General features: G+C 42.0%; 1 protein-coding gene across 1 annotated transcript in view; it reads right to left on the reverse strand.

The window, feature by feature from the left end:
• Positions 1–26872, reverse strand: part of FAT3 (FAT atypical cadherin 3) — a 717392-nt gene that overhangs the window by 89286 nt on the left and 601234 nt on the right. The window contains exons 9-14 of the mRNA XM_066248474.1: positions 22729–23004; positions 20057–20267; positions 10527–14600; positions 6591–6787; positions 5406–5559; positions 2913–3146 (exon numbers count right to left, since the gene is read on the reverse strand). Coding sequence (XP_066104571.1) covers positions 2913–3146; positions 5406–5559; positions 6591–6787; positions 10527–14600; positions 20057–20267; positions 22729–23004 — 5146 coding nt within the window. The remainder of the gene's footprint in view (positions 1–2912; positions 3147–5405; positions 5560–6590; positions 6788–10526; positions 14601–20056; positions 20268–22728; positions 23005–26872) is intronic.

The raw sequence follows: 26872 nt of genomic DNA on the forward strand, positions 1-26872 counted from the left end.
GCATCAGACCCAGACCATGGTTTCTGGGTGGATCCTGGTCCAGGCTCATCCAGGAGTCTGTTTCTCTGTCTCCTCTCTTCTCACTTGGAAAAGAAGAGGAAAAAAAGCAAGATATATTTCCTTGTCACTTCAGAGAACAGGCGTCTGAGGTCAGGCAGGAACATAAGTTAGCGAGGTGTGTGAGAACAGGGAGGGAGTGGACTACTGAAGAGCAAGGGGGCAGTGTTCATTTAGCTCCTACCACTGCGGACAGAGCACCGAGCATCGCTGAGTCTTCTGAGTGCTGCTGCTGTTTTATGTAAGATGCCAGAAACTGAAGTTTTGCATAAAAATTTACTGACTTTTATTGAGAACTAATTCAACCTTTCTAAAACAGTGTAGACAGGCCAAACTAAATATATTAGAGGGATGGATTCAGCCTAATGATTCATATGCAAATTTAGCTTAGGCCCAGAGGTTCAGTTTGACCCCAAGATGAACAGCCCACGTCATAACCTGGTAATCTCAGTACATAGCTCATGCTCCCCTGTAGCTCCTTACGAAAGACCAAGAAATGGGTATCCCTGACAAAGTATGGGTTCTTCCAGGCCGCTACTGAAAATGGCATAAGCCACCAGTCATTGAAATTCTGGAGAATGTCGGTTGGATTACAGCTCAGGGTGATGCCACTGCTACTGGGCCTCTCCTGCAAGCTCTGACCAAGGCCACACCGCTTCCTCCGCATGGTGCCTCGGGCAGAGTAGGGGCTCAGTTTGTGTTTTTAGAAGTGTTCATTTGCTCTTCTCCAGCTATCTTATTTCTTTTATTTTTAAAAGCTACTTGAGTTCTAAAAAAAACTGAAAGAGGAAACCAGAATCTGGTCCTATGCTAGAGTCGTCCTCCAGAGACGAAGGCCTGGTGAATGCAACTAATATATAGGTGTCAGCAGCACTGCAACTTCTGTGTCTACCTGAAGCCCTGAACATAAGCATTTTGCTAATTAGTGCTAATGAGCAGCAGGATAAGATCATTATTCCGGTCTTGGTCTTTTAAAGGTTATCTCATCTCTGCACTGCTGAAGGCCCAGAGTCTAGTCACACTTTCCTCTCCAATTCCCAACCAGGGCAGTGGATTCAGAAGGAGTAAAAAGGAGGACAGGGTGACAGCACGTGCTTCACCACACCACACCTGTAAGTCAGTGATCTCACCCCACCCTGCTCTGTCTGAAACACGCGCACTAATCAGACGCCTCTGTCTTCAGTCTCTAGTGGAGCGCACCCAATATCTTCATGAAGAAAATGAGTAGAAAAATTCCAATATTTTAAAATTGGAATTTTAATTCAATTTCATTTTAATTAAAATAATTATTAAATCTTAAAATTTTATTTGTGGACCAATTACACATTCTCAAAGTCAAATTTAAATTATTAAAAGATTCATTTGCATTATTTCTATCTTTCCCCCAAAAGTCTGCTAATAAGAGTCCAAAGAATGTTTTTCTAATCTTCCTTTTAAAAAGGGCATTTGTGGGCCCTGGCCGGTTGGCTCAGTGGTGGAGCGTCGGCCTGGTGTGCAGGGGTCCCGGGTTCAATTCCCTGCCGGGGCACATAGGGGGGGTGCCCATCTGCTTCTTCACCCCTCCCCGCCTCCTTCCTCTCTGTCTCTCTCTTCCCCTCCTGCAGCCGAGGCTCCATTGGAGCAAAGATGGCCCGGGCGCTGGGGATGGCTCCTTGGCCTCTGCCCCAGGCGCTAGAGTGGCTCTGGTCACAATGGAGCAATGCCCCGGAGGGGCAGAGCGTCGCCCCCTGGTGGGCATGCCGGGTGGATCCCGGTCGGGCGCATGCGGGAGTCTGTCTGTCTCTCCCCGTTTCTAGCTATGGAGGGGTACAAAAAAAAAAGGGCATTTGTGGGTACTGCATAATTATAAATCAATAAGAATCTTTCCCTGCTTATCACTTTTTATCAAGCTTTATACCATGCAATTTTTAAAGGGTTGGTTCACAGCCTAGAAAATTATGCTAATGAGGTTAGAATAATAATTCTAAATGTAACCACTAATTTCTCTAAGGGGACAGATACAAAGATTCTAGACTTTACATTTGTTTTCTACTAATTATCATGTATTTACCTTTCCATTAGTCCAATAATTTTTCTTTTAATTCTGAATTAAGTAATAGGACACTGAATTACATAAAGGCCTATTTAGCATAGCAGACACACCCCATTATTCCCTAGTACTCTGAATTACAGCTCTGAAAATGCACAACCAAGGGGCTGTCTAGATGCCCTTTCGTATTTATCTTCCATCATGCAGTCACCTCAATAACTTATGCATTCTCAGAAGGACCACCTAGCAATCAGCTCCAGTATTTTCTAACTCACTATCTCATTATGTAAAGTGGTTTGGAACACAAACTTTATTAGCAACTTTCATTCTAATTTCTTCTCATCTCACCTACCCTCAGCCTGCGGAGAAGTGTCAGTTTATATGGAACCAAAATGCTCTGGGAAATGGCAGTTTAAAAAAAGCCCCATTGGATTGGTAGCACATTTAGTAATTGGTCTTTGCACTATGGGGCGCTACCATAAATCAAGATTGTCATATTTCAGCTGAAGCATGTGAGACAATTCTTTCTAGAAATGGAAATGAATTCTCTCTGCCACATACACGGCATCTTAACTACATACATTCGGGAGGAACGAGCAAGTAAGGAAGCTGTTATTTTTATTCTAAAGATTAAAAGGAAAAAAAACCCAAAATTCTTGTTAAAAAGTAAAGGAATTCACATTATCAAAAAGAGCTGAAATGTGGTTCAATGTACATGTTCTTGGTAAGGAACCAAGGTGGGCTGATGACACTAAAGGAGGAGCAGCCCCTGAAGGAGTGTCAAATGCAGGACCAGGGGAACGGCCCATCGGGGCAGCTGACTTACCAACGTCGGGGTCCACGGCTTGAACTCTGGTCAACAGAGCCTTGGTGGCCGTGTTCTCATAGACGCAGGCATTGTAGTGGTCAGAGGAAAACACAGGCGGGTTATCATTCACGTCTTCCAGGATCAAGTGGATGTCGGATTGGCAGAACCTGCCACCCCCATCGGTGGCCCTAGCAACCAGGTTGTAGGCAGGGACTCTCTCCCGGTCCAACAGGGACAAGGTTTTTAACTCACCTGTGAAAATAAAATAGCCTGGCTTTTTAACAACTGTCTTCCTTGGAGAAGCAGAGAATCAATTATATAAAGAATCCCAATACAGGAAGGACCAATGACATTTGGCTCATGTGTTTTATATGTTGAAAAAAATAGAACAAATTCAATTTTAAACATCAGGGGGAAATTTATGTGATTTTGGTTTGATAACAAACCAACTGCAAGACCTTTAAATTAGTGGATTCCACTGTGAAACCTCTGGTATCAGGGGTTCCTCCTTTTGAATGCATGCAGAAGCTCCATGCCTCCTTAAACCTCCCGCGACCTTCTAGATCTCGGGATTTCTGTTCTATTTCCAGAAAAAAAAAGCATAGGGAATGGACCAGTGTCCCAAGTTTTCTGAGAGTCAGTCATGTCACTAATCTGTAGACCCAGAAGGGGTAGGCAGTCCCTCTGCTTCCAGGTACTCAACACCTTTTTACCCCATATTTCAGAGGAAAACAAACAATAAAAACAGAGGCTGGTTATAGCATAAGGAGGTCTTGTAGGAGCCCTGCTGTGCCCGGTGAACCCTGGCAAAGGGTATGGACTGTGGAAGAGCCTGTGGTTGCTGTGGGAATAGTTGAGAGTCTTTGAGAAGCAGTTACTAGCAACCAACATGGAGGAAGGTTATGCATTTTAACCACTGGAACAGTGGTGCTGGTGCAGCGTGTCAGCCCCCGTAGAGATTTTCTTGTGGTTGGTTTTGCTCAGTATTTAATCGTTAAACGTCAAGTACAGTGACAGACTTGAATAAATGTTATTTGGTGAAAAGTATGACTAATGAAATATTATTACACTTAAATAAAGTTAGTGGACGTATTTGGACCATGCCAGGACGACTGATAGAGCAGTTCCTCCCGTGGCTTCCTTGTTACAGCCAGTTCTCAGACACAGGTTAGACCATTTTCCTCTCCTGCTGAGAAACAGCCAGCGTGTGTCAGTTGGACATTCAAGGCCCTCCGTGATGTGGCCTGAAGTGGTTCTTCCAACTGCTTTTGTCACAAACCATTCTATAGCTCCTCTTCCCAGTGACGGTGTTGTATGTGGCATTCCCTGGGTGTGCCGGGTCCTCTGCTCATGCTGCCCCCGCAGTGTCCTGCTTTGGTCACCAGGATCCTGGCTCAATTCAAATGCCAGCTCTTCATTATAACAGTTTCCTCTTCCCTCTCACCCATCAGAATATTAGCTACTTCTTCCTTTGTGCCCAGATATAACTCCCTGATATCTCTTTTGGGCACTTACTTCATTCAGCCTTTCATTATTATTATTATTATTGACTTATTGGTCTTTTTTACTTGAGCATTGTTTGTTTTGTTCATCTTGGAGTCTTACACAAATATCCCATAAAGTTATTTTATATTGACTGACTACCCAATAAATATTAGCTATTGAATAAATAAACACCTGGCACATATAGCCAAGTAGTTTATTCCTATGTAGCTCAGTGCTTCCAATTAGAATAAAGAGGCCGTGGGAGCAGGGCAGGAAGGAGCCACTACCTTTTGGAGTCCCAGTATTTTGTTGTTCAATGGGACCAAGACAACACTGGAAATAGGCAAGATGCTCAATCTGTGCACTTCATTTAAAAATTGACGGTGAATGAACCATCTAATACACAGCACTGAAATAATTTCCCTCCATAGAAAATGACTTCTCCATTAGCTCTGGCCTTCAATGCAGGCATCTGCTTTGGTGTTCATGACCTTTCACTTTATAAATTTTACCTGAATATGTAGGCAAATCTGAGGGCTCATAACTAAGGGAGAAACTAAGCAGGAATGTTTAATAGAAACCAGACAAGTGTGTTAATAAGCAGCAGGAAGGGACCCAAAAGGGATTTCAACGGGGAAAATCTCCCCTACTATGCCTTGCTGTCTGGTGTGCATGGCAACCTGTGGATGTGACGTAATTCTATTTATACTCTTTATAGGGCAGATGCTTTCACTCACGAATATAAGCAACAGGAAACACCAGTAGACATGTCTGATTACTCGATGTTAATAAATGTAAGTAAGTCAGGGCACATTTTATAAGGCAAATAAAGTTTGTGTGCTCCAGAGCACCCATCTCCAGACACCATGCCCAATTAGTATTTCTGAGAGTCCAAGATAGCCAGCCATCATATATCAAGGCCTTTGTATGCTAGCTAGCTACCCACTATTGATAAAACCATATGACAGCTTAACTTCTCTCATGCACTAACAATGGCATTTACCCCAGGAATAAATTTCACCTTACCACTTTCTGGATCTAGAAAAAATTCACTGTGTCCAAATCCATAGAGTGAGTATCGTATATCTCCATTGGATCCAATATCGGCATCCTTGGCACTGACCTTCAGGATGATTTTATTTGATGGAATGTCTTCAGGAAATAATGCTGTATATGCAACCTAGGCAAAGGTAAAGGAAGGTAATGACATCATTAGTATTCGTGGGGCAACCGCCATAGTTAGCACGGTGCATGATTTCTTTACAAATGCATTCATAATATTTAGCTTCAGCTATTTTTTCCTAAACCATAGAACCATCTTACAATATATGATGAAATATGGTATGTCTCTTGCCCCGCCCTTCCCATGCTCACTCATTCAACAAATACTAATTGAGCACCTACTATTATTGTCAGGTACTCCTTAGATTTTAGGAGTACCATGGTGAAGAAAACAGACAAAAATCCCTGCCCCAGTGCAACCATGACACAGATCACATATTGATCATGACCCTCTCTTCTGTTAAGCCCCAGTGAATCCTTGGAACTCTTCAATTCTTTAAAGAGCTGCTACTAACATTAGGCATTAATCTAAGAGATTAAATCTCTTTGCAACACATTTCTAAGCTACAGAACACCAATGCTGTCTCTTAGTCCAGAAGGTGATTAAAAGAGGTAAGAGTGCTTTAACTTCAGTAAGAAAGAAAACAAAATGTAGTCCCGGCACCTTGCATTGGCTGTCACGTTTTGTACCGTGATAGAAAGCCTACCTCATTCAGAGCTTGGAGAGCTGGGTTCATTGCCAACATTGCCACTAACCAGCTGTGTAAACTTACACACAAAAAAGTAATTTATGCTTTCTAGTGGTCCATTTCTCTTTTAGGAAATCAGTGATTTAGGCAGAATAAGTCATAAGGTCCTTTATGATTCATTTAACATTATTTAATATTAAGACCATGGTTTTGTTTTGTTTGTTTTTGTTTTTTTGTGGACAAAATCAGACACCTGATTGTGCTAAGCATAATTTTTCCATGTTTATAATATTTCATCCTAGATTACATCTCTTACTCTCTTCTATCCAATGGCAGCTCACTAATTAAGCAGATAAGAGCAGACATCAGCTTTAAGCAGAAAAAAGAAATGGGTTTTGATTCAATTTTAGAGAAGCAGAGAAAAAAGGAGCAATATATCCAATATCTCCACAAATCTTACCTGATCACACACTGGGCTATTGTCATTCACATCACTAACAGTCACTTCCACCATGGCCTGTGTGACAAAGAGCCCGTCGGTGGCGGTGATATTGAGGAAGTAAACGTCTTGTTCTTCCCTATCTAGAGGTCTCTTCACATAGACCTTCCACTCACTCTGCACCAGCCCCAGGGCAAACCTTCCACGGGGGTTTCCTCCTGCAGTGACAAGAAGAGTTCTTGAAGCTGTGCAATGAAAAGCTTTGGTGTACACTTCCAGTGAGAGGCCCATGTGGGGTCATCCAGGTGCCCTGCAAACTATATCGTTTACGATTCTGAACAACAATGGATTCTCACTTCCTTCTGATTCTTGTGCAAGAAAGCCTGATATTTATATGCTTAGCTGTGTGGAAAGTAAAACAGTCACTTTCTCAGAGAATAGAATGCACTCAGAGAAGCTGGTTTGATCTCTTGATTAGCTCCCTGTAAGAACAATCAAACCCAAACTGTAAACAATCCCCTTCTCAGGATGATACAATTGCCTTGCCACTTTGTCTCAAGGGAGGAATTTCATTAGCTATTGATGGTGCAATCAAGGAAAGACAGTCAGTTCTATTAAGGAATTTTAAAAAATTTATTGGGGTGACATTGGTTAATAAAATTATATAGGTTTCAGGTGTACAATTCTATAATATATCATCTGTATATTATATGTTCACCACCCCAAGTCAAGTTTCCTTCTATCACTTTCTATCCCTTCTTTACCCTCTTCTACCTCTCTCCACCCCCCTTTTCCTCTCGTAATCACCATACTGTTGTCTGTGTCTATGAGGTTTTTTTAATCACTTCACCTTTTTAACCCAGCCCCCCAACCCATTCCCTTCTAATAGCTATCAGTTTGTATTCTGTATCTACGAGTCTATTTCTATTTTGTTTATTTTATTCATTAGATTCCACATATAAGTGAAATCATATGGTACTTGTCTTTCTCTGACCGGCTTATTTTATTTAGCATAATGCTCCCATGCTGTTGCAAAAGGTAAGGTTTCTTTCTTTTTTACAGTAGAGTAGTATTCCATTGTGTAAATGTACCACAGCTTTTTTATTTACTCATCTACTGATGTGCACTTGGGCTGCTTACGAACCTTGTCTCTTGTAAATAACACTGCAGTGACCACAGGGGTGCATATATTCTTCTGAGTCAGTGTTTTGGGATTCTACTATTAAGGAATCTCTTAATGAAGGCTTTACCATACAGCTGCACTCCTCTTAGAAGGAACGCAGTTTGGGGGAGAAAAGTTTGTGTGACAAAGGAAGACCTATTAGTATTAAAGAGCCCTAACAGGAGTTATTGAAGGAGCAGCTCAGAGATAAGCACTCCAGTGAGATCAACTTTGTCAGAGTGAAGCTGGTGAAAGCGGAAGAAAAGGAGACGTGAAGTGGAACGAACGGCTTTGATGATGCTGAAACACAGACCGTGGTCCCAGCAGTAGTACTTTCCCACATCATTGAATTACATGGTGACAAAAGTGGCTTGCAGAAGACAGGAAGAGGAGTGAAGAAAGCCACTTTGACCTTCCAATCCCAAAGAGGAAAATAATGTCACTTCAAACATGGAGGAAGGCTGGACAGGACAACTATCTAGTTAAATCATCTCTGTTTCACTTGTTTGGCCATTTCACAAGTATTTATCCCCTGCGCTGGGCCAGGCTCTACCCCAGGCGGTAGCACTACAGTGGTGCACAAACACCTCTGCCCTCTCGGGGGAGCTCACATCCCAGTGGGGAGGAGGGACAATAAACAGTAAGGAAGGAAGCATACTGCATCCTGGCTGCTACTTCACTGAAAAAGTGGAGCTAACTCACCTTCATACAATGAATCTCTAAAAGAACAGAGGGCAGAGATTATGGTCCTGCTGGAGGGATGGAGTAGGAATGGGATTTTGAGTGCCAACTGCACTTGGGGTGTGGCAGTCAGCCCAGGGCCCTCAGCAGTGGGGGGCAAGCACGGGATCAGTGGGCCGTGCTGGGCCAACAGTGCGAAAGGAGAGGGCGCACATTCCTCCAGGGCAGTGGCTCTCAGTTGGGAGTGACTATGCTGGTAGGGACCCCTTCTACCAGGGGGCTTTGTCAATGTTTGAAACATTTTTGAATGTCACATCAGGGGCCTGGACGGTGGTGCTACTGGAATTCATTGGGTAGAGGCCAGCGATGCTGTTAATCATACTACAAGGCACAGAATGGCCACCTACAACACAGACTTATCTACCTAGAATGTCAATAGTGCTGAGGTTGAGAAACCTGCTCTGGTGAGGCTTAGGGTCCTCCCTGGGAGACCACTTTTCTACATTGCTGGCTCAGATTCAATTAGGCTGCAGTTGAATATTATTTCAGCATGCACAAATGTACCCTATCAAATGTTTTTGGTGCAAGCCCACACCACTCTTTTGTTAAATAAAATGATTAATGGTCCTTTGTTAATCTGTGGCAGCACAGCCAAGTTGTGCTACATCAAGAGCAAAAGTTAAATCTCATTAAAATCAGTTGGTGGTTTGGCACTGCTAACGGTAACAGTAGCGTAAGCCACTCTGTTCTCATTACTTTGGTAAAGTTGATAGGATGGTCCCTTTAAAATAGCCATTTGGAGACAATGTATAAATAATTAAAGTTGAGTAACAACGCTTCCAAATAGAAAAGTATCCCTCAGAACGCCTAAGAAGCTTTTTATCTGAAACCTTTGCTCACCTTTCTTTCCTTACCACCATTGCTCAGGTCTTTATTGCATAAATATATTTTTTAATAAAAATAGAAGTTATCAGATAAAGCGTGAAATGCATAAAAAGCTTGAAACAGAAAACGTTAAGAAAGCAGCTCCCTAACGACGAGGAGCACCGTGGAGAAGGGTGGCAGTCGCCAGTGCTGACACGTGGGCCCTCCTGTGGATCTCACTCTGCGGTGATTGATTAACTTTCCCACTGACACACTGAGGCAGAGCCTGTGTCCTGAGGGCGCTCTAATTAATTCATTTTTCACATTGAATAATGTAGTTTTTCTAAAGGGAAGCCACCTGACTATAAGTATTGATGAATTCTTTAAAATTTTTTGGCACTTTGCTTATGTTCTGCCTTTGAATGTCACAATATCAAAATGTTAGTTTAAGTCCCCCCCAAAAATAGTTTTTAGGGAGACTGCCCACACCCCCCTCTCCTCTTTGTAGTTGAAGGCCAGTCACCCCCGGGAAAGCTACCCCCAATCAAGACACCCCGTCTTCACTCTGACATGAAACCCTCTGGCCCTCAGAACAATGGTGACATACTCCATGCCCTCTGGGTGACCTCATTTGTCTGTCTTGGCTTTCCCATTGAACTGCTACTTACTATTTAGAAAGACAGAAAAGGGATCAAAGAAAAATGAGTTGTCAGAAGAAATATCTTTGGCTTTGAGTTATAACAGGATTTTTAAGCAAAAAATCAAACCAGGCTCTTGAATTTGTACATGTGCACACAGGAGGTTTTATTATCAGAAGAAACATGTAAGAGATAGATGCTCACGTGGGTCAGGCTATTTGCTTGTTTTACCCCTAAAAAAAAAAAATAGGAAAAAGGAATAGTTGAAAATATATCTCCTCTAGCTCCCCAGCAAAAATAGCTGCTATTTTCATATCTTCAGCTAAGATATTTGGCTGGACTCCTTTTGAAATGATATAAAGTGACTTGAGGACTGGGTACTGACCTGAGTAATCTGTCACCGGCAAACCAATGACCACACTAAGGCTGAGTTAGTAACAACCAACACTATGTCTACTCAGAGACCTCTTCCTCTGCCCCAGAGCACTAACCCTCATCGCATCTGCCTTCTTCTCTCCTGCTCTGAACGCCCGCTCTGACCTTCTCTCCTTCTCTGACCTTCCATCTTTAGAAATCCAAGCACACAGCGAAAACCCAGGGTGGCACACTGACCTGTAATATGGTAGCTCACTTGGCGATTAATGTCGGAAGTGTCTCTGTCCCAGGTGCTGAGGACTGCCACCACCTCACCCGGAGGGTCGCTCTCCTTCACGTTCCCTTGGTACACCTCATGGGCAAAGACTGGAGCGTTGTCATTTATGTCTGTCACTTTGACAGAGACCAAAGCAGTGGAAGAAAGAGAGAAGGCCTCTCCAAGGTCGGACGCCACCACCGAGAAGGTGAATGAGGGGTCTGTCTCGTGATCCAGGTCTTTCAAGGTACTGATCCAGCCTGTGTTGCTGTCGATACTGAATGCTTCCATTACCTTTTCGGGCTGAGAATCTGAGTGGAGGGAGTAGGTGACCTGGCCATTAGCTCCCCAATCCATATCGATGGCTTTCACCTGTGTGAGTTTGGTGCCGATAGGCATCCCTTCCATTATGATGGTCTCGTAGCTTGAAGTTTCAAAGACTGGCTTGTTGTCATTCAAATCCAACACCTTGATATCTACATCCACAGTAAACACAATGTCTACCTTGTCCAGGGGTATCGTGGCTGCTACTTTAAAGTGGAAAGCTGGGCTGATTTCATGATCAAGGCGCTTGTCCAGCTTGATGGTGCCTGTGTCCTGCTCTATGATGAAGACACCCCCTTTGTTATTTTCCGGAAGTTCCCCATTTACTGTGCTAAATCTGACAATCTGACTGGGCAAAATCCTCAGGGTGTCCACTGTGCTGCCAATGGCTGTATCTTCTGGAACGGTAAAAGAATACTGGGGCTGAGTAAATGAAGGCAAGACTATGTCAGGGGGCAGGACGTGGATGTAGACTGGAATGAGGGAGTGCCTGACTGGGATGCCCCCATCCACTGCTTTGACAAAGAACGAAAGCACTGTGTTTCTCAGCTGGTTAAAACTGCCCTTTGTGACCATCCAGCCATTGTCAGGGTCGATCTCCAGGAGGTCAGCCACCGAGACTGAGGCCTCGCTATAGAGGGAATAAGTGATCCTTGAATTTGCTCCATCATCTGGATCCACGGCTTGAACCTGAGTGACCAGGTGGCCCCGCCCAACGTCTGCCCTGACACTGGCCCTGTATTCCACTGTCATAAACTGAGGAGCATTGTCATTTTCATCCATGACAATCACCCTGACGGTGCAGAACGTCGTTCTCCCTCCACCATCAAGGGCCCTCAAGAAAATACTAATGTCTCCTTCCAGAGGGTTTTCCCGGTCGAGCCTTTCTGTTGTAAGGACCTGTCCATTGCTGTCTATGAGGAATCGATCTTTGGCAAAGTCATTGACGATGGCATAGCTGATCTGCCCGTATGTCCCTGGATCCCTGTCTGTGGCTCGAACGTGAATAACCTTGGTCCCAGAAGCCGCATTCTCTCTAACCTCAGCTACGTAGGTGTTCTGTGAGAAGGCGGGACTGTACAGGTTAGCCCCGAGTACCCTAATGTGCACCTGTGCGGTGCTAGTGAACAACCCATCAGAGACTGACACATTGAGACTGTACAGAGGCTCCATCCGCTGCTTCCGGTGGTTGGACAGCGTGATGACGCCACTCCTGCTGTCCATCAGAAAGCTTGTTCGGTCATTCCCAGATAAAATGTTATACTCCAACCTGTCGAAATCAGAGCTGTCTGCATCAGAGGCTTGCACGCAGGTGACAAAATGGCCCCGGGGGGCTAATTCGCTCACATATGACTCATAAATGAGCTGATTAAAAACTGGAGGGTTGTCATTTATGTCTGAGATATAGATATGAACCAGGACCTCACTGCTCAGTGATGGGAAGCCATTATCAGTGGCTCTGACTTTCAAAGTACAGTGCTGCACTGACTCGTGGTCCAGCATCCTGGCTGTCAGGATTAAGCCACTTGTGCTGTCAATGTGAAAATAATCTGTGCTGTTGTAAGTATCCTGGACAATCTGATAATGCGCCATTTTATTGTTTTCTGAGTCTGCATCAGTAGAAACAACTTGCAAAACGGGTGTCCCAATGAGAGATGCTTCCGACAGTGTTGTATTGTATATAAGCTGATCAAAAATAGGAGGGTTGTCATTTATATCATTAACTAGCAAATCGACAGTGACTTCAGCCCTGGCACCAGTAAGGGCATCACTGGCTCTTACTGTCAACCTGTAAGCAGATATAACTTCATAATCCAAAGGGCCAATGACTTTAAGGACCCCAGTGTCAAAGTCAATGTTAAATTGTTTATAAAGATCCCCATCAATAATGATATATATGATGCCTTGGCCTTCTGGACTGGTGGCATTGATGCTTAGAATGGGGGTGTCCATTCTGATGTCTTCATTGATGGATGCTGTATAAAAGGGCTTATCAAACACAGGCATGGCTTTGTTAACAATAGTGATGGGAAGTTCCACAGATGTGGACAAAGAGGGTTTTCCACCATCTTTGGCTAGGATGGTGACACCATACTCAATGTTGGACAAGTCAGAGTTGAATGCTTCTTTCAAGATAACATTCCCTGAATTAGGGTTAATTTCAAAGTGGCCATAGTCATCCTGTAGGACATAGCTCACTTCTCCATTTGCACCTTTATCTTTGTCAATGGCTGTCACCCGGTAGATCAGAGTCCCAGGCTCAGCATCAACTTGCACAGCAGCATAGTAAGGGAGGCCCACGAAGACTGGGGAATTGTCGTTTATGTCTTCGATGTTAACTCTGACCACCACCCTAGCCACACGCAGATGGTCCATCTCACGGCTGGCTTCCACTACCAGCTCGTATAACTCCTGTTCCTCACGGTCAAAGGGGACTCCGGTGGTCTGAATGACCCCTGAGGTAGATTTTATCTTGAACTTATTTCCTGGGTTTAAGATGCTATATTTTAAGGGCTCATTAAGGCGATTTCCAACTGCATTGACAATAGCAACTTTGGTGATATTAGTGTTATTCTCTGAGATTGAAGTGGAGTAAAAGCTTTGGGTAAACTGGAGGCCACTGTCCATGGCTTCTTTAACCAAGATGGTGGCCATGGATGTACTGTAGAACTTCCCATCAGAAACTTTGACTATCAGTGCATAGTGATCTTTGGAGAGGTTGTTGTTTTTTATGGTGAGCACTCCGGTATTTGAGTCCATTAAAAAATGATCCAAGCTGCCTTCCATTAGGCTGTACGTCAGCTCAGGCGGCACCTCAGAGTCAGGATCTGTGGCGCTAACTTTCAGAACCTCTACGCCAACGTAGGTAGGTAGAAGTAAGATAGTCTCAAACACAGCCTGAGTGAAAACAGGTGGGTTGTCATTCACATCTGTCACCTCGATGTTGACTTCAACAGGACTCTCTGCAGTCAGCTGAGGGCTACCACTGTCTCTCACGTGCACATGAAAATGGAAATGGGAGATGGTTTCGTGGTCCAGGGTGGCAATTGTTCTGATTGCTCCTGTACTGGAGTCCACCGTGAAGAACTTCTTGGCTGTGGACTCCACAATCTGATACACAAGCAGAGCGTTCCGGTTGCTGTCAGCATCGGTGGCTCGGATCACCAGTGGGCTGTTATCTAAGCTCCTGACAATGCTATTAACTGGGGCTGCCTCACTCAGGCTGCCCGAATATTGAGAAAAGAGAAAAACTGGGGCATTATCATTTTCATCAATAATCTGAATGTTGGCTGTGACATTGGAAGCCATTCCTGCCATGTTGGTGGCCTGAATGATGAGTTGATAAGAGGAAGTGTGCTCGTAATCCAGTGCCTTCCGAGTGGTGATGACTCCAGAATATGGATTTATGGTAAAAGTCCCATCAATGTTTCCATCTTTGACTTCATAAATGAGGGTAGACTGACTGATGGCAGAGATTAGAATGACTGATGTTCCAATATCAACGTTTTCATTTACTTCTGCTTGGTAGTCTCTTTGAGTGAATTTGGGATGAGAATTATCAGACATGGTGACAGAAATGCGTACAATCGCGGTGGCAGACATTGGCGGGGAACCCTGATCTGTGACTTTGACTGACAGGACAAACTGACCCATAGTCGTCATGTCTGGTTCTTTGGAAACAGTGATGATGCCCAGGACTGGTTCGATCTTAAACGTATTCCCAGTGTTCCCTACAGTGAGGAAATCAATGGGGGAAATGAGTTATAATTAGGTCATTTTTTTTATGATGAACTTTTCATCTAAAGGCTACTTTAGTGCAACATGACAAGTAGAAAGCTACTTTTTGTATTCATTCTAACTCATTCTGAAACAAAACAAGAGACTTTTCATTCAGAAGCAACTGAAATGAGTTTTTGGGGTAAATTTTTGAATTTCAGATCACTATCTCTTTAGTCCAGGTTAATAACAACAGACATAGCACTGTGTACCTTAAAACTGGTAAACAAAAAAGCTTGTAGGAGAGACTTTTCTGTTAAGAATATCTAGGACTTCTTATCCCCAGCCTTGTGAGAAGAGAAACAGATTGGATTGGCACATGCCAAAGGGTATTTTAACTGAAACTATATTCTGTGTTCTCTGTTAAAGAAAGAAGATTGTAGAAGTTGTTTCAGAATGCTATCAGGTAGTCATTGGTTTCAAATGATCCTAAAGGTAAATGTTATTATATGAGATTGGTATTGTTTCACACCATCAAGACCAGCTTCATCCTAAACACTATGCTGGTGAGGTGGCTTTTGCTCAGGCAGGGAGAATTCTTCTCACGTTACCGTCTGCTTTGTGAGGCATGAGGATTTTTCTGACTAACCAATTCTTCATTACCCCACATCCCCAAAACACACTTGTGCACACACAGAAACAAAACTAGACAAGTAATTATGAGGCAGTTGCTCCAATCTGTAACCATTCTATTTAACAAATGTTTCAGAGGTTTCTGGTGAAGTAGGAAACTGTTGATAATCTGAACCAGCATCCAAACCAAGAACTTGAGACATAACCCTTAGGAAACTGAGAAACTGGTGCCCACTTTGACATGGAAATGGGGAGGGCTGGGCACCATGAAAGTATACAAGTGCAGAGCTCTGCCTGTGAAACATGTGATGGCATGAAGTCGGGGCTGTGGGAGATGAGGAAAATTAAAGAGGAGAAAAGAATGGGCAACACACAACTGGAAGATGTAAAGAACGTAGTTCAAAGGCAGTGGATGGTGGGAAGCAGAGCCCTTCCCTGAGCTGCTTTTTGAGTCTCCCATCAGGTTTTCTAATCGTTCTTAAAGAACACACACGCCGTGTGCCTCGGTTCTTTCAATCAGAAGTTCATAATCTTGATTATTCAATTGTATTGGATTTTTCTTTCTTTCTGAAGTACTATATAATATGGCAGACACATGGACAGTTTAAAAGCCATTATCATTAAAAAAGGCTCCAGGATTGAGAAGGCAGGGAGAGAAGGTGCCCATTGAAACATACAGCAGCTGTATACATACTTCTTACTATGTGCTTATTTTTTTTACTCATTTTAGAAAGGAGAGAGAGAGAGAGAGGGAGAGAGAGAGAAAAGGGGGGAGGAGCAGGAAGTTTCAACTCCCATATGTGTCTTAGACCAGACAAGTGCAGGGTTTTGAACCGGCGACCTCAGCATTCCAGGTCGACTCTATCCACTGTGCCAGCACAGGTCAGGCTTACTATGTACTTATTAAGGAGACTTTCCATGTCTGGAAATAAAAAAAGTCACATTCATATAAATCTGTTTCTATGAGATACTTGCTTATTTTTAAAGAGGAAGCAAATCTAACAGAGAGGTAAAGGATTTGATTCTAGCCCCCAAATGTGAATATTAAACAATCTCATCTTTAATGTTGGTATGATTCCTTTTCTTTGTCCCGTAAACATGACCATTCTGTGATGACAACAACAACAAGAAGTTCAATGATCTCATAAGCAGGCCTGCAAATTTTCAGTAAATAGCTCTGTAGAATTGAGTGGAAGTCCCACATTAGACCCTCACAAGGAGGCAGCAATCACTGTATTTCAGCATCTCCAAGGAGCAAAAGAGCTATCTGAGTACTGGTCACCAACATGCCATCCTGAATTATGAATGCAACAGAACACACGGTGTCCCACTGTGGAGTATTCGGGTAAGTCCTTCCTCACTCTGAGCACAACAGATTTCTACATACCCAGCAAGATATGCAAGGCAGGGACAAAGAACAGCCAGCCTCTGACCTAGAGTAGAGCTTCAGAACCCTGCTGTTACATGGCCGCTGACCTGCTTGTTACAGTCTGTGGGATGCTGTGCTCATATGTCAGGCCCAAAGTGGGCTGTCTGCCTCTTTCCTCTTCAACACACTATCCTATCTGCTTAGAATCCACATCCTGCTCATTCTCTCCTGCTATACATGAATCCTGAGAAACCTCTGCTCATTTTCCTGGATTCTATGGCTTCTTGTAGAACTTCGGCAACTAGGCAAAAGCTGTGTTTATCTTACTTATCATTATTCATCTAGTACACAGCATAATACCTGGCACAAAGAAGGTGCTTGATAAATATTTGTTGAATGACTGAGAGGAGAGATTTAAAAAGATTTTTAATTCTCTATTTATATGTATCTTGTGATCTACTATGTCCTCAATCCTAACTCAGCTCTTAGCCCTGGTCTCTCTGGTACTTCCTGGTCTCAGAGCCATACATACATCACTATTGGCAGCAGACATAAAACCTAAATTAAATATGAGACCTGATGCTTGCACTTGAATTCTGCCTCAGTCCTTCAGACCAAAAGAAAAAGCTGCAGTAGTTAAACAGTGGCCAGACAGGGGAGGAAATGTATGGTCCACCAGTTCGCAGAGTTAAATCTTGCCCATTGGAGGTTGGTGAGGGAACTTAAAATGTACACATCACACAACCACTTGTCATTTGCTTCAAAATGCGAAGCATCTGAGATCTGCCTCTCCCCTCCCTGATCTGAGAAGCAACTGGCTCTGTAATACCAGATCAGGTCCCGTGTGGGTCTGTCTGTCCACAAAGGGGCCAGTGACCACTTGAAATGTATTGTACATACTGTAATTTTCATTAGTTTTGCACACATACCATTGAAGGCCCTTTTTTAGAGATACCAATCATTCCTGTGGATTTCTGGAAATTCAAGTTTTCTGTATAAAAGTTGTTTTAAGGAGAGAACTTTTCTTTCTAGTTTTTTTCAACTGTAGAAGCCATGAGCGAGGTTTTTCTCTGTGCAAGCCTCAGGCTGGAGGCTGTGGATGTGAACTATAAGGAAGGCAATCCTTGCGGCCAGTGGTAACTTACCTTTAAATTTCTCTCTGAGAACCTCCAAATTGGTTTAAACATGATCTGGCTATCTAAGAGGAGTATAGCAGCAGCCTTCATAACATATAAAAGGCTAGTAGGCACACAGATAAATGCTTAGAAAAAGTTAAGTAAAGCCCTGGGCAGTGGGCTCAGTGGTAGAGTGTCAGCCCAGTGTGTGTATGTCCTAGGTTTGATTCCTGGTCAGAGCACACAGGAGAAACAAACATCTGCTTCTCCACCCTTCCCCCCTCCCCTTTCTCTCTCTCTCTCTCTCTCTTTCTTCTCCTGCAGCCATGGCTTGATTCATTTGAGCGCACTAGCCCTGGGCACTGAAGATGGCTCCATGGAGCCTCCACCTCAGAATCTAAAAATGGCTTAGTTGCAAGCATGGTCCCAGATGAGCAGACCGTCAGCCCCACATGAGGTTTGCTGGGTGGATCGGGTCAGGGTGCATGCGGGAGTCTATCTATCTCTCCTCTTCTCACTTGGAAAAGAAAAAGAGTTAAGTAAATAAAGTGAAATAAAACCCTATATCTAAATGATTACAGTGTCAAGTGTCACAGAACAATGTATAGGCATGAATGAATATTGGAGAAAACATATATTAGGGAAAAATTATAGAAAGAATACAAAGAGTTATAGGATTAGGTGACATTTGTTATGGTGTTATTTAAATTTTGGTTTTCTAATGAGTTTCTTTCTATATTGCTTGTGGAACAAAAGAATAAGAATTATATAATGAAATAATAAAAGGCCCTGAGATAAACAAGATATGTAAAACAGCATTTAAATAATTATTGGTCGGGCTTTAGATTGAAAGGAAATTCCATGGAAATCTAGAAAAGAAATGGGTGACTTTGCTGAGGGCACCTGGTAATATGAACCATGTCTTTTTTTATTTTTTTACAGAGACAGAGAGAGAGTCAGAGAGAGGGATAGATAGGGACAGACAGCAGACAGGAACAGAGAGAGATGAGAAGCATCAATCATTAGTTTTTTGTTGTGACACCTTAGTTGTTCATTGATTGCTTTCTCATATGTGCCTTGACCGTGGGCCTTTAGCAGACCTGAGTAACCCCTTGCTCAAGCCAGCGACCTTGGGCTCAAGCTGGTAAGCTTTGCTCAAACCAGATGAGTTCACGCTCAAGCTGATGACCTCGGAGTCTTGAACCTGGGTCCTCAGCATCCCAGTCCAACGTTCTATCCACTGCACCACTGCACCACTGCCTGGTCAAGCTCTTTGTTTGTTTGTTTTTTATAGAGTTTAGCATAGACTTACGAAAAATGTGGATGCCCAACACAGGAAATAATTTTAGATTATCATTCAGTACAGGGTTATTTTTATTTATTTATTTTTTAAAGAAAGTTGTTGGCTTTTCATTTTCAATATTTTTTAGGCCAAAGCTGTCATTCTAGCATTCATATTTTAATTCTACCACTCACAGAAATGTTCCACATTTAAAGCAAGGGAAAGAAGGCTGTCCAGGGCTGGCAGGAAAGGAGACAGCATTTGGCAGGAGGCGTGACAGACATAATGTTGCAGAACATTTTGGAAATATGTGGCTTGAATATTCAAAAGAAGAAGGAAGAGGAAAAAGAAAAATAGAGTAGATAAAAGATATTTGCAATTAGTAGGTTCACAGTCTCACAGTCCTCTCTCTCGATTGGACATCTCTTTGGTCATAAATATTTTCTAGTGGTCTCTCTTTGCATCACCAGTAAACTATGGTACTCCTGCCTTATAAACATAAAAATTGATTTTTTTTTTTAAATACTCAAAGTTAACAAGAGTCTGTATTTACTTCTCTGTTGGGTAAGCAGGAAGTTGAGTACCTACCAATACTCTGCCACTCAGATCACCTACCATGAAGTGAATATGTGTCAATTCACATGAATTTCTGAAGCCCACAGCCCACCTACTGACAAGTAAACAAAGACATGTAAGCTTCAATTCACAGAACTGACTGGCAGCCCTCACATGATGGGAGGCTTTGGTTAATAGTCTGAGACCATGGCTTGTTGACCCGTAAGTAAAAGACACTGAGTTTACTATATATTTCTTCTCTCTTTTCCAGTCAAAAAAAAAAATCTGAGGTTGAACATAATAATAGGAAACTCTTTCCTTGCTGTCAGTGATGGAAAACATATTACTGAAATGCCAAGAACTTTATACACCATCATCACACAAATAGGGCAGTTGTATGGCCAAAAATTCATTTGGAGATGTTCTAGGGGGAACGATATGAATTTTACAAGGTGATGAATGCTGCTGAGGGCCCAATGCCATGCATTATGCTGCAATCAGTGCAGCAGCTCTCACCTGCTTCTATGGTATATATGAGTTCTGCATTTTCCCCTTTGTCTTTGTCCAGAGCCGTCACTTGCAGAACAGCTGATCCCAGAGCAGCCGATTCAAACACAGATGCTTCATACAGTGGGTTGGTAAAATAAGGACTGTGATCATTAGCATCTTCCACATTCACAATGACTCGGGCCAAGTTTCTTCGATAAGGAAACTCCTGATCTCTGACCTTTAGGCAAAATACAAGAAGCAGTAGGACTAAAATCTTAAGTTGTAAAGAACTCACACGGCTATGCTTATAGTGAAAACAAAATGACATAATGCACACAGAGTGCTTGACCCAGTCCCAGGCTCATCGTATGTGCTCAATAAATGGTGGGGTTATCAAGTCAGGACAGTGTGAATAAAATGGAAGCAGGAACCACATCATCATTATTGTTCAGTATTATGCCTGGCGTATGGGCTGTACTCAGTCTGTGCTTGTGGGACTGAGACCTAGGTATGACAGACACAGTAGTTTTCTCTGGCCCCCCTCACGCAATCACTGACTCTTATACGTGTATACAGACACTAGTCAAATGGTGGATGAAGGCTCTTCTAAAGAGGAAACTAAAAAGTGGAATTAATAAATGCAAGGTAGGCATTCTCATTCATTCATTCAACAAACATTTATTGTCATCTATGATTTGCCAAGTTTCAAGACTGACCCTGGTGGTTCAGCAATGAATTAGATATAGTCCCTGCCCTCAAGACCTTTCTAGTTGACTGGGTAATACAAATAAGTAAATAGACAGGTATAAAGCCAGTGGCTAAGTGACAGGACCGGAGTGATCAATTAGGAAGAACTTTGCTTTGCATGCAGCTTCTTGGAAGAGGTAACAACATTAAGCAGAAGTGGTAAAATGGTGTTGGTGGTTGTGTGGTCTACGCATTTCAGGCAAAACAAAACAAACACACACAAAGGCCCAGGGCTGAGAGAGAACCCTGAATACTGGGAAGATGAACTGAATCTTAAGTTCCAAAATGTGAGACTCTGTGGTGACTACACCAAAGAATCTGCCTGACCTGACTGCTCTAAAGGCTCCCCTTGTACATAGGGTACAAGCTGAACAATCAATTCTGTAACTCTAACCACACGATTTTGTTGTAATTACATGGAGCACTATTCAAATGTGCACTTTCCATTTATTAGAGAGATGTGAAAAAAATTAGAAAATACACTGAGAAGATCCACCAAAGGGAAAGGGGATTCCAGAGATGATACCTAGAAGGAATGAGCACACTGACTGATGCTTAGCTCGGGGAAAGGCAAAATACGGGACATGTTCGCTCTAAATATTCAATCACATAGATGATAATGGTACAGGGTAACCAAACTGAATTTTGAGTTTGTTAAAGAAAGAATGAACAAAAGTGACTTGAATGACCATGAGAATGGAGTTAGTCACCGGCATAAGGTTTCTGGCCCTGAAGAAATACACGCAGAAGCAGCCCAGTGTGTGTGCTGAATTTCCTAGTCTGCAGGTTGGCCTGTCACACCCAAGGGCCAAGCTGGACTCTGCGTTTTGGCCTTATTGAAATCTAGGTCTGTTCCAGATGAATGCCCAGTGGTGCAGGGGCTTTGTCTACTTTATACCTTTAGTGCCTAGAACAGTGTTTGGTACACAGTAGGCGCTGGAGAAATATCTGTTGAATGAATGAATGGTGGTCAGAGGGATGCACTGTTGATTCCTGAGTCCCTCTGCTGTTCCCTGGAGTCTCAGCTGGAAACCACAGCTGAGGACGTGGCACTCAGGTTTCCTCTTGTCCAGGAAGGTTTCTAGACGTGGGAAGGAACAGTAGCACTTGGTGGAACATTAGTTTCAGCTGCTTGGGAATTGGTAGTGTCTTGGTGTATTTTAAAGCCAATCAGTACAAGATTAAGTCTCTGTTATCCCACCTGGTCTGTAGAAAGGCTCTGTATACAGAGGCTGTGCAATTGCCACCAGGGTTCTTGGGTGGTGAAAGGGGTAGATTTTAGGTCCATAAACTAATCAAGGATGCTTCTTATTAATCTCTACTTCCCAATTATGGGGACTAGGCAAACTCCACTTTAAAATTAAAGCAAATTCTACATAATTTGGAGGCCCCATGAACCCAAATTCAGATTTAACATTCTTTGTGGGCTTTAGTATGTTTTGAGTTCTCCTAAGTGCACTAGTATTTATGATACTACAAGGTTCAATGCCGGTGTAGTAACTAATACACGAATTCTTTAAATACTTCCAAGGATTGAGCATTGCATAGGCCGAGTAAATGATTACTGCTGCGATTAACTGCTCAAGGAACTTCTTTTAAAGTTCTCCACAAAACCTCCTGGACGTGAACCAATATGACACCCTGGGGGAATCTACAGACACAGGCCTGTTCCTCCCCCTCAACTCAATCTGTCAGCAGCACTGACTGAGCAGCCACTGTCCATAGAAATTCACCTAATATTTCAGTTTGGCAAAAATAGGGAGTCACTGCCTAACAACTGTAATTCCTCACTGAAATAACAAGGCAGATAGATATGAATGCAACCCTGCTGTAAAAAGACCAAATTTAGCACTACTTACAACATGGAAGGGCCTCGTGTGTCTGGAGACTAAGGCGCATGCCTTGAAGGGTTAGTGGTTCTGCTAGGGCAGCAATGAAGCCGTCTGACCTACCATGACGTTGAGAATGTGCTTGTCCTGGGCCTCATGGTCCAGTCTCTCGGCAGTGTAGAGCACGCCGGTGCTGGGGTCGATCCGGAACTTTCTCATGCTGACGGAGTCGATGCTGCTGTGGATGGTGTAGCTCAGTTTGTGCTTCTCGTCTCTGTCCGTGGCTTCAATCTGCAATATCTCTGTATCCGGGAGCACGTCCTCGGAAATCGTCACGTCGTAACTTGGCTGGGAGAATTCCGGGCCATTGTCATTATTATCCAGCACTTTGATAAAAACCTACAGTTAAGAGAAGACAAGAGTGATTACTGACACCAACTCACTCCTTGCTAATGTCAGATGCCCTGGCCCCCTTTCTTCCCTCCGTGCCCCTGGGTCCCAGCATGTAGCAGCTATCTCAATATATAGGAAGTCCTTGTATGAAAACCCTCTGTAATTAGAGGCCGACAATGGACTCGCAGTTCCTGGGAGTGGGGACATGAACTATGAGCTGATCAATATTCTCACTATTAATTGAACAGGTGAGACAGCCCCCGGGGGGGGTGTAATAATTCCTCACGATCACTTGAAGCAAAATGTAAAATATGTAAGGGATCACAAGGTGACCTTAGTGTGTTTCCTTCTTCTATCTTAACTTCTTGTTATGTGCGCCTCATGAGTGGCCTTCATGTGGAGGCGGTGACAGATAGCCACAGTAACCATGAAGGGGCTGAGGAACGGGAGGAGTGGGCTCGGGTGTGGCGATCTCAGAGCGGTCAGAGCTGCTCAACTGCAGCGTCCACACGCCACAGCTCTCCTTCAGACGGTACATGGCGAGCAAAGAACACGGTAGCTGAACCTGATGTCTCTAACTTGTTTCCCTTTATAAGTCGTTATGTATACATATTTCCAGGCAGATATAAAGGTCATAGCTTAATGAACCCTCTTGTAGTCATCACTCAGCTTTGACACTAACAAATTCGCGGCTAACCTTGTTTCATTCTCACCTGCTCCCCCATATTGTTTTGAAGCAAATCACAGCCTTCAGGTAATTTCAGCGTATGTCTCTAAACAATCGGGACTCTTAAATACACACAATACCATTATTGCATCTAAACAGAGAAAGCAAATTACTTATTATTATTAACTATTCAATTGGTGTTTATCTTTGTATAATTGTTTTTTTAATGTGTTATGCATGTTTGTATGCATACATATGTATTTTTTTTTCAGTTTTTTTGAATCAGGATATGCAAATAAGAGCCAAACATTGCATTTGGTTGACATGTCTTTTAATTTATAGATTTCCCTTGTATTTCCATTTCCTTGCTAGTTCTACGTTGCTATGTTGGCATTGAATCATCTTGTCTTTCGTTTCCACAGTCTGAATTTTACTCATTGCATCCTCGTGGTTTTGTTCTACATGTCACTCTTTCCCCTGTATTTCTGATAAGTTGGTAGTTTGATGTAGGAGACGTGAGCAGATTTAAGCTTAATTTCCTCCCACTCCTCTTCCTTTTTTTGACAAGAATCCTTTCATGGATGATAGCATACTTTCATCTGGAGATACAATTCTTGGTTCTCTCTATTGTTATGTGATATTAGCAGCAATTGATGATCATTACATACATAACATTAATTCATTAAAAATGCAAAGTGGGCCTGACCTGTGGTGGGGCAGTGGATAAAGCATCAACCTGGAATGCTGAGGTGGCTGGTTCGAAACCCTGGGCTTGCCCGGTCAAGGCACATAGGTCAAGTAACCAATGAACAACTAAAGAGAAGCAACTATGAGTTGATACTTCTTGTTTCCCCTACCTTAACCCCCTGTAAAATCAATAATTAAAATCTCAAAAAACTGCAAAGTGATCATGTTTTAATTCTATAATTCCTTTCTCACTTTTAGCTAGAATATAGTCCTTAAAAAACTTATTATGATTATTTGGTTACTCTGAAGAACACTTCCTGTAAGAACAGCAGGATAAATACTTAATTCTTTTCCTTCATTTTAAAATAATGAGTGGGTTCTTCAGTTCCTCCCAAAGTGACCAAGGAAGTATTATTTTTCAAGCATCTTTATGAACGCCTGAATTGAATCACATCTGATGTGTTTCTGTCCACTGAAGTTACTACACTTCCTGATGCCCTTCCTTTGTCAGTGAGAGCTTCTTCAAGTTGGCTCTTACAATCTTCTGACTCACTCTAGTGTTCTTTGATAGCTTATTTGCTTTCCAGTAACTCCTATAGATAATTTTTTTCCAGGGTTGTCTTGTGCATTTTCTAACCCCAGTCCTGAATTATCCATTTCTCAAAAAAAAAAAAATGTTGGTTACTTTTTAGTTAGAAATGGCATTTAAAGACCATGATCTGGTACTACAGAATGCTTACTGCTGCTTGATTTATGATGGTGTCTAGCTTTTTTCCAGTGGACAAAATCAGCAAAGTTGTTTTTAATAATTATTTCATGAGTTGGTATCAATACTTCCAATTTAAAATTAGGGCATCAAAGTTTTTACTTAATCTCATTCTTTTTACATTTGTATCTCCTTTCTCCCACACTGAAATTTCTTATGCTCAATGACATCATTATAATCATTCATTGTTTTCTTTGAAACACATGAACTAAGTCTTAGAATGGCAACATCAAAATCATTATTATAATTACAATTATGGTCATTCAAAACAATTTGATATTATTTTGCAGTTCTTTTTGTCCTTAGGATTTATCTCTCTAGAGATATACAGTCAAATTAGTATGTTTAAAGTCACTTAGAATGGTTCTTTTCTGAGTAGATGTCCGACCAAATGAATACACACATAAATTCATTTGCTTCCATTTACTTTCAATTTTTAGACTTTTTTTTAACAAAAACATTTAACTTTGTTATATATGTAAAAGTACCAAAGTCAGATTTACAAAAAAGGTATAGTCAAAAAAATTTAGCGTCTCTATTTCCCTTTCATCTTATTCCTTTCTTCTATAGGTAATCAGTTTTAAAAATTAATGTTATGTTCTGTCTATCTATTTGTATTATATAACAAAATAGTTACTATAAACATATTATATACATTTTTCTCCAAAGTGTTATTTCACTTAACACATCATGGTTCTCCATTGGTGATCACTTTGTCCCCCAGGGATATTTTGCAGTATCTGGAGACATTTTTGGTTGTAACAGCTGAGGGAGAGGGATGTTTCTAGAATATAGTGGATAGAGGCCAGGGATGCTGCTAAATAGCTTACAGTGCATAGGACAGTCCTCCACGGCAAAGAACTATCTGACCCAAAATGTCAACAGCATCACTGCATTATAGCCTGAAGGTCAGTCCACAGCAGTTGAGAAATATTCTTCCAGTGGGTAGATATATTATAATTAATTCAATCAGTCCTCTACTGATATATGTTTAAAATGTTTCCTATTTTTGCTCTGAGAATGTGTAATGAAGAGCTTTGTGTCCATCTCTCGTTATAGTTTTTCTACATACATTTGGGACCTTAGATTTGGGATTGCTGGGTCAAAGAAGTGCTTATACAGTTTTGGTAGATATTTTCACATTACCCTACCCAAAAGCTTTTGTATCATTTTGTATTCCCATGGCAACACAGGGTTGCATAAAAGCAGGTTTACAGTTGTTCAGGTGGAAAAATAATACCAAAATTAATAAATAATACAAAAATAAACTGTGTTTTACGTGTTTACAGCATAAACCTACTTTGCCCCACTTTGCATATAAGAATACTGTCTTCCACAGCCTTGCTAACAGAATACGTATGTAGTAAAACTTCTGGATTTTTGGCCAATCTGATAGATGAGAAGTGGCATTTGAGTGTAGCTTTCATTTGCTTTTCTATTATTATGATTAAGGTAGAGCAACTTTTCCTTTCCAAGTGTTTGAGTCATTTGCATTCCTTTTTCTGTTAAAACTATATCAAAACATTCTTCGTTGGGTGAAATGGCCTTTTCCTTTATTTTCTGGAAGTATAACAATATAAATTGCAAATGTTTTTGATTTTGTCATTTATCTTTATTTTGTGCATGCTGATTTTTTTTGCCATGCAAAGTTTTTATTTTTATGTTCATGTAATTGAGCACATCAATCTTTTCCCTTGTTTTTTTTTTCTGAACTTTAAGTTATAGTTTAGAACATTTTCAACATTTCTAGGTTA

Source organism: Saccopteryx bilineata, chromosome 1, assembly GCF_036850765.1.
Source record: "Saccopteryx bilineata isolate mSacBil1 chromosome 1, mSacBil1_pri_phased_curated, whole genome shotgun sequence".
Taxonomy (NCBI): Eukaryota; Metazoa; Chordata; class Mammalia; order Chiroptera; family Emballonuridae; genus Saccopteryx; species Saccopteryx bilineata.